The following is an 8,944-nucleotide window of genomic DNA, read 5'->3' on the forward strand; positions in this document are numbered from 1 at the left end:
TCTGCTGATTCCTCACCACTGAAGTTAGAGGTCAGGGCTTGAGAATTCTAAAGAGAAGAGGAAAAAAAAAATTTAAATGTCCACTAGAGGGCAACATACACAGAAAATTGTTAGAAATAAGCAATAGTTACATTCCAGCTCAGTAATTTCCTATTTGTTTCATATTTTGTATGTGCCTATTAAAGTATGTGTTAGATGAGAAACACTGCGGCTTACCTCTTCAACAGTATCCTTCCAGCTAAGATACAGATATATGACAAAAACTACAATTAGTCCCTCTAAAAAAACTAGAGAGGCAATGACACACGCAGAGACCTTCTGTCGGCATTCTTCCTTTTTCTGGGATGGCTTCAAACATCTGGGGGGGGGGGGGGGGGGGGGGGAAGGAAATGCATAATCTAACCAAGAATGAAGACAGTGCAAGTAATTTGGAACAGCACCCCCAATGCAGAAGGACACAGTCAGGATGTTGATGGGCAGCGCACTTGGAGCTTTGATATGCTCCAAATGTTGAATATTGATCTGGATAATCATTTATTATATCTCAAATAAAGCTAATACTTCGGTCAAAGGTTGCAAAGTGTGTCTTTAACTACGAAACGTATAATAAAAAAAAATCCCAGATCTTATTTTGTTTATTCATTTATTAAAACAACTACATTTGATTTAGTTCATGTTTTTTATGTTTACTAATGATTTTTTTGTTTGATTGTTTATTAGTGTCAGTGTTTTGTTTTTACTGGCAGTCTCCAAGAATTTGCTTGTGTTAGTGTGTGGTGTTATTCAGCTTTAATCCCAATTTATACTAGAATAGTTCATCACAAAACCCTTAAGTGCTTATTGGTCAGGCTACTAATTAAGCATGCACTGTTTCTTTTTTTTCTTTTATGCAAACTGTTTAATACCCTGCATGATTGTGATGAATACCCCAAACTCAGTAAAGATGATTTCTATCAATTTCAAGCGTTACTAAATTGTTTTGTTGCAAACTGTAATCCGGCCTTCTTTTTAGTTTGCTATTCTGCAAAATCTGATCTTGCAAGATATTTTCAGACCTAGTATTTATACCTCTAGAACATTTTATGCATGTTTATTCATTGTCTCAGATTGGTCAATTATTTCGGGGTTGGACAGACCCCCACCAGGACCCCCCACAAATATATTTCCATATCCACTGCATCGTTACATAATCTGTAACATCCTCTGAGATTGGATAAGCTGCAAGGCCTGCTGGGTAGTCAGTCAGATAAATAAACGAAGAAAACCCACATGGACTAATCTTCCTCATAGTTTGTTAAAATGAGGTTGCTCATGTTGGTAGTTCTGTTCATGCTGAGCTAACATTATGTTTTAGGTTTAGCATTTATTAGTTGTTTACATGGGAAGAACATTGCACCAGATGGAAATGGGGGAGAGTCAGGTGACTAAACCTGCTTTCGTGTGACCTCTTAACTAGATGCTACAATAAAATATTAGCCATATTTATTGGAACCCCTGGTAAATCTGTGTTTTGCAAAACACTAAAAATGACTCTGGACATTTATAAGAAAATTAGAAAAGTTTAATAATCAAAGATTTCCATCTGCTTGTTCAAACCTTAAGAAATAGTGAAGAACAAGTTTGGTCCTTTTGACAGAAGAACATTAAACAGGTTCTGGCAGCAGGGTAGTGAAATGGTGAAACCTGCACCTCTTTTTAAAATTATCGAACACATTCAAATTGAAAAATGTATTCTTACACAAGTTTAGTGCAAAATCTATAATTATATACAGTAGGCTTCTACATCTTCATAAAGGCAAATGCAAGTTGCTAGCAGCCTAAAAACATTGAGTGCAGGAATAAAAAACCTCTCTGTGTTGAGAAGGCAGCTTTCTACAAATCCCTTAATAATGTTTCATTGATCAGTTTTATTTAAATATGTTTGCTCTATAATAATTTTAAATGGTGATCTCATCTTAAACGCCTGCTTCTTTTTTTAATGTTGGCTGTATCTGTCCTTCCAAACACCCAACCTTTGCCATTTAGTTCATCACTCTATCATCAGATATTTTTCAAACTAATGGTAAACTCTCACACTGAGTAGAATAAAAATCTAAGTGAAACTAAGTCTGATAACTTACCTCATGTTGTAAACCACATTAAGGAAACCTTCCTGTGTATCTGTATCATCTTGCAGAATGACTCACCTTAGTTTGCATTAGCCAGTATCGGCAACTAAACTGGATTCACCTGTTTTACCACCAGGAGATCCTCCTTCTATCTGTGCTGACAGACAAAGGTGCACTGTGCTTACTTTTGCAGCACAACTACTAAGTACAACATAGTAAAATGCTAACTTAAGCAAAAAAAAATCCAAATGATTCAAGATTAAAGGTCAGCCTATGATTAGTTAGTAGTTTCTTATCTGTGACGCTGTGCAAACATAACATGCAAAATAGAGATTATTTTGAACTACAGTGTTTATTAAGGTGTGGGCTTGGCAGCTATACCTGTAATGCCTGTTCTGCAGTACTTTAAGGCAGAAAAATCTGCATTTTCTCTCACAGCGCCTCTGTCTTCTTTTACCTCAGTGGTTTATCATGCCTCTTGCAGTAAAAAGGTAAGCCTTTTTTAACTTGTTTGCTATAGAAACCTGTATATCTGTATATCTGTGGTGTGTTGAAAGATCAAAAACTCTAGCAAACCCTTGACATATTTTCATTGTTGACTCTCACAGGCTTCAGCAAGTTTATGGCAGTCAAATGCGCTAATATTAGAACATCGGCTCGACATCTTTGGTGCTTTTTAATCAGAAATGACGCTTACGAAGGGATCTGTGTGTGGGAGCAAATTCCTCAGAAAGCTGCTCCCTCTTTGTGGGCTGTTGCTGGTCATAGTCCTCTTGTATAATGATCCATTTCTGCTCCTGTGGTGGCCCCAGAGACCTGATCAGGTAAGATTCCGTTTTTAATCTGAAATGAGCAAAAGAATAACAACAATTTGCTACAGTGACTTGCAAAATTATGAAGAAAAAATGAATCCTTTCACATTTTGTCATGCTACAATTACAAACTTAATCGTATAAATGTGGGTTTTATATGCTAACACAAAGCATTGTTAAGTGGATGGAGAAAATACATTAGAGCTATATGTATTTTGCACTCCTCAGCCACTGTTTCCATGCAGCGGTTGAGGGCTTCAAATTTAGGGAAGACATTTTTCCACATTTTTAAATGCAGCAAATTCAAAAGTTCAACAAGGCTATAAAACTAGATTAGAAAACAAAAAAATGATGCATAAACACAAAAAAAAAGGCAAAATGTAAAAATCTACAGTCGGCAAAAACAACTGTAAAAAACTTCATTACAGAAAAGGGAGAGGAACAGTAAAGTGGACACATGCTGCAAAAACAAAACCTTCTGCAAATATATAACTGATGCTAACTTGAAACCACACAAAACACACGCAAAGGGGGAAATGGTGAAAGTAGCAAAAACATCTGCAGGTTGAGATAAGCTGCAAACTAGACCACTAAGGAGGATGCGACCAAAACTCATATAGGCCCCTGGTAAAGGTATACAAAGGATATATAGAGGGATTGCTTAAAAAGATTCAGAGGAAGACTTACCTTTTCTTTTCTCCTAAGGGTCTAGTCCAGAGACATTCATTTGTAGAAATTTATGGTCCCATATAAGTAGATGATTTTCTCCCACTAGTGGTCTAGCCTCTCAAAACCTGTTTTAAAGCATTTACAACTAATAACTATGAAAGCATAAAAATTACACAGGTAAAATGTTTTCCAATATAGACATGTTAGACATTGTTGGAAAGCTTAGATTCTCTACAATTTAATCACCTAGTTCATTTTATGGACACAGAGAAAAACAAAGCACCATTAACACAGATATAGCAGCATGTCAAAATGTAAACATGACAAAAGAGCCACAACAAGCAAGCATGTCAACTTTGAGTCATGTTTGAACTGCTGCAGCTTGGGCTGGGTTTTACGCACCCAATTTTCATGCATATATTCAGAAACTAGAAAATGTTAGCTTTCAAATTATTTATCACACATGCAATTTGAGTTTACAGTTCCTAAGTAATTTGCTTTTCCATTTGGCTATGCAAAATAGACGAGAATTTCAAAAAATGAGGTGGATATTAAGAGGCTAGAACACTTCTCTAATGCTGTGCAGATTTTCTTAACTTGCAGTTGTTTTTGCTGCTTGCAGCATTTTTTTAATGCATGTATTTTGTATGTTAGCACCACTCTTGTATTAGCAGCATCTTTTTAATTTGCTGCCTTTTCTGTAGTTGCAGATTTTCTCAGCTTGCAGTCAGTTTTGCTGCTTGCAAAAGTTTTCCTTTTAATGTGTTTTGTGTGGTTATGTGTTTACTTATTGATGAGTTTGGCAAACCATTTTAATTTGCTGTGAAATCATGTATCAGCATTGAATTTTCACCCCTCAGCCACTGCAAGTCTTTAATGGCTTTACACATCTGTTTAATTTGTTTACCCACCTTATAAAACAAAAAACTTAAATTTGATGTTTCAAACTTTTAACCACATATTCTCAATTACTTTTTAGGTTTGAATTTTACTGGGCCATTTAACACATTTGAGCTAATCCTTTCATTGTATTTCTGTATTTATATGTATATAAGTAGAATAGGTGTTCTACTGGAGGTGATCCTTTGCCCCATACTCCGTATTTTTCAACTTCCAGCAGGGCTTCTTACAGCACGGAGCTGCATTTAGCTCCATCTACATTCCTATTACCTTCCAGTTTTCTTATATTCTCATCGCTAAAGAAAAGTATGATGCAAGCAGTACGATGCTACCATCACCATGGTGTAGTTTCAGACTTGGGGTTATTGTCAGTTATTCCTCAGCAAATTTTGCATGTCAGCCATGTTTGCTGCTTGCCTTACATGGCTTGTGGCGAAAATATAAATCAGACTTTATTTTTACTTCACTTGAACAATGAGCTTCTTCTTTCCACATTTTCATAAAACTGAGTTATTGAAAAGGCTTCACTCACAGTCAACACAGTCTCAGCAGTTATTGCAGCTCTTCCACAGCCACAACTGGTCTCCTAGCCAGAGGTGTCAAAAGTATTAATGTTTATTACTCAAATAGAAATCCTACTGTTTAAAAACACTTTTGTACAAGTTGGAGTATCAAGTTAAGTTTTTTAGTGAAGTAAAAGTACCATTTTTAAAACTACTTAATAGATAAAGTTAAAAGAAATGCATGCAAAACATTTAGGACAGAAGCTTTACTGCACTAGCCTATTAAAGAAACATTTTCTACAATTCTGGATGATAACTTCCTTAGACTTCAGTTTCTTAGTTCTATAACTAATGGCAACAGCGTCAAATTTAGCTTTACACCATCTGGAAAACTATTTTGGTATTTGGCAAACAAGTTGATGCAGCACTGAGTCCAACCACAAGGAAATGATGCTTGGATGAAACAAATTATTTTGATAGTATCAAAATAAATATATAAACCAACAGGCCATAAAGCAAATTAACTCAAAAGAAACAAAATTAACCAGTCTATTTTTAAAATGTAAGGAGGAGTAAGTAGAGATAATTTCAAAAATACTGTTAGTTGTCTGAAAAATAATTACTAAAGTAAAGTATGGGTAACCGGAATTTCTATTTAAGTAACAGAATATGTTCAAGTATTTGTACGTTGTTACTTGACACCCTTGCTTCTAGCTTTACAGTTGTAGTTTTCTTTCTTTTGCCTGTCACATCAAATTCCAATAAAAAAATAATGCTTGTGACAAAATCCCATTGCACTTTTCAAATACAGGTAGAAAATAAACAAAAGAGTTTACGTGACAATTTGACAAATTGACAAATTTTCTCAAAATATTTCACATGTTCAGCCATTTTCTGCTTCTCGTTTCAGAATGCTGCGGTTCTACCCCTGGATATGGCTCTAGATTGTGTCGACGACATGTATGATGGTTGCCATTCTAAATCCAAGACTCTCATCAACCTGTATGGCGTGTTTGAGTGGCACGTCAACGTAAACCTTAGTTATGCTTGGGCTTCAGTCGAAAGATCTGCAAAAAAACCTGTGGACAAACTCCTGCAAGATGATCACGCTACATCCTTATACATATTCACAAAACTGGCCAACATCCGGCAGATGTTCAACAAAGCAGTAAGAGGTGGAAAACACAAGTACAGCACGGATCATTTTAGATTTCATTTTTTGTACTTCTACTTGACGGATGCTATTCAAGCTCTGAATCAGAACCATTCGGCGTGCAGGACTGTTTATCTAAGGACGTGGAAACGTTTTGAGCAGGACGTCGTCGACACAAACATTCGCTTTGGGACATTAATTTGGTCAGCTTCAAGCAAACAGTCATTTGAGACCAATGGCAATGTTTCCTGTTTTGAGATTCTAACATGTTTTGGTGCTGACATCACATATTACTCCAGCACAAACCAGATGGGGCAAGTACTCATTCCCACCTATGAGGTTTTTAAGGTCACAGAGGTTCTGACAAATGACCCGTGGTGCAGAGTGGTCTACAAGCTTCAGAGCACCAAAACACCAAAGACGGACCAAAACTGCGAACTGGTTCAAAGGCTAACAAACTCTCCTTTGGTTGGAGGATTAATAAACTGGTTTGGAGGCAACATGATGACCATGTCAGCGTGTGCAGTTCTGTTAATAATAAATTCTTTCATTCTTATACATCGCAAACAAAAGCGTTATGTGGCAGTCGTGCTGGGTTCCCTTCTTATGCTGATGATTATCATGTTTTTATTGTTTTAGTCATAGTGTAACTTATCCTAGTTAGCATTCAGCGGTTATTTGTCCCAAAGGAACGTCTTTATGCTTTTTTAATGCGTCTGCGTCATGGAAATCTTGTAATTTGAACATGCAAAGTAAAACAAAACAAGCTCACTGCAGCACGTACTTTGCAAGTCAAATTTAAAAGAACCAAAGGATATAGTAAGGTGTAAAATGTTAAATATAAAGTCCCAAAAAGTCCTATTTATTTGCGAGGTGGCTTTTAGTTTATTGGCAGTATTGGTCTTCGAACTGTCTCTTTATGCACACTTAGTTTTTATTTAGTTACTTGATTACCTACCTGAAGAGGTCTTCTGCAGGAGAAGCAGGAAGTGGTATATTGAGTAAGAGCAATATATCACTGCTCTACACATGTAAGAAATTTGTATGCATAAGGCCTTTTTTGTCACTAAAATAAGTAATTTCTTGAAAGTAATCATGTACCATGTGTGTATTATCAGATAATTTATGAAATATGTTTAATTCTGGGTGAAGGGTTTATGATTAATGATGAGGCCTATAATGGGTTGCTATAAAACTCCTCTGTCTAGACTGAAACAATCTAAATTATTGATAGTTAGACTTTTATCTTTGATTTGCAATTTTTTGGGCTGATTATTATGATATAAATGTGTATCTAATTTCTTGTCTAGATAATAGATCTTAAAACCAATGTTTAATTGCAGGCAACTGCAATGCCAGTCTTATCAGAAGACTTATCACCTCTTATCTCAAATGCTATCTTAGGTCTCTTAAAGGATCTTGAGTTTCAAGTTTTAACACGCATATATATATATATATATATATATATATATATATATATATATATATATATATATATATATGCATCAAATAGGCATGACTGAATTTTAATGCTATTCAGTTTTTATGTGGTATTTTTTCATTTACAGGGGCCATCTAAGAAGGACAGTTTACTTTCCTCTTCCTTTTTTGTGATGTTTATATTCACTAATTTGTCATATTTAGTAAAGCCATTTCCATAAAATGTCGATCAGAGGATCCTGGAACAAACCTTAAAATGTCCATGTTTCCCTTTCCTCTAAAGCAGTAGAAAATATGGAAAGGAGAGAGTGAAAATAACTTCTTGATTGTTTACAGAAATGAAAACGTATATTTACTTTTTTTCGTTCATTAAAGATGAATTACATTGTAACATCCTGTTACGTGCTGGTATGTATCAGTGTAAATGTGCAGGATTAAGGTGGAATGACTGTTTTATGACGGTGTAGTTACAGGCATATCTTTGTGAATACATTTTTCAAAACATAAAAAGATCCTGCACTCACACCCTTGTTGGTTCTATGCTTCCTTAATTTTAGATTCTCAGAAAAAAAAAACACAAATACGAGAAAAGAGAAGTTAGAATCATGTTTCACACTTATAGATGCTTGTTATTTTTTTAATAGGACAAACAACGATTCACACACACAAAAATTTGTTAGACAAATTTGTTGCAAATTTGAAGAAAATGTCATGTTTGTCTCTGTGTTGCCCCGCTATGGGGTGTGACATATCTAGGGTGTATCTCGCCTGTAGACAGCTGGGGATAGGCACCCGATGGGTGGATGTGTTTATTGGTTCCTTTAAGGACTGCCAACCATTTTAGTTTCAACTGTTTGGTTTTCACAGAAAAAGTTGGGTGTGATAGATGGTCACAACCAGCATGAAATGACAGATACATAGATGACTAAGGATGACAAAGGTTTGGGCTTCCCCTTTTTGGGTTATGTACTTTATGTTTAGTGGAAGGAAAACACGTATTTCTATACAAAAATGAACAAATAGTTAACTGCACAGTCATGTATGCATTTGAAATATAGTTAAGGATCTAACCAATGGTAGGATTTAAAAAGGTTATGTTATTTTAATTTCAGGATCATGCAACATTTCTGACTCATTCCCTCATCTGTTTAGATTATCAGCTCTCTTATTCGGGACTGATTGTCACATTGACCCAAGCTTTCCTCAGTTTTAAAGAACAAATGTACTTTAAGAAGTACCAGAATCATTATCAGCCCTCACCATGGTTGGAAGTAACGTTACCTACAAAAACAGACTTCACCATCAATAATGTCTTAAGTTATTTTTTTTTCTCCTTTCAAATTTAGAGGTACAGTGCAG

The 8,944-nt window shown here is 35.5% G+C and overlaps 1 protein-coding gene across 1 annotated transcript; it reads left to right on the forward strand.

The window, feature by feature from the left end:
- The first annotated feature begins 2,278 nt into the window (after positions 1 to 2,278).
- On the forward strand, positions 2,279 to 7,577 carry LOC107100200 (T-cell ecto-ADP-ribosyltransferase 1-like). The gene is made up of 3 exons (XM_015398606.1): positions 2,279 to 2,599; positions 2,717 to 2,932; positions 5,903 to 7,577. The coding sequence occupies exons 2-3, from the start codon at positions 2,795 to 2,797 to the stop codon at positions 6,782 to 6,784; spliced, it is 1,020 nt and encodes a 339-aa protein (XP_015254092.1). The 5' UTR covers positions 2,279 to 2,599; positions 2,717 to 2,794; the 3' UTR covers positions 6,785 to 7,577.
- The last annotated feature ends 1,367 nt before the right edge of the window (positions 7,578 to 8,944 follow it).

The sequence above is a fragment of the Cyprinodon variegatus genome, unplaced genomic scaffold (assembly GCF_000732505.1).
Source record: "Cyprinodon variegatus isolate N-32 unplaced genomic scaffold, C_variegatus-1.0 Scaffold945, whole genome shotgun sequence".
NCBI classification, from domain to species: Eukaryota; Metazoa; Chordata; class Actinopteri; order Cyprinodontiformes; family Cyprinodontidae; genus Cyprinodon; species Cyprinodon variegatus.

Bases quoted from the DNA above. Each gene is read 5' to 3' on its own strand.
- LOC107100200 (XM_015398606.1), top strand. From the start codon at position 2,795: ATGACGCTTACGAAGGGATCTGTGTGTGGGAGCAAATTCCTCAGAAAG. The intron at 2,933-5,902 runs GTAAGATTCCGT...TTCTCGTTTCAG, and splicing joins GGCCCCAGAGACCTGATCAG to AATGCTGCGGTTCTACCCCT.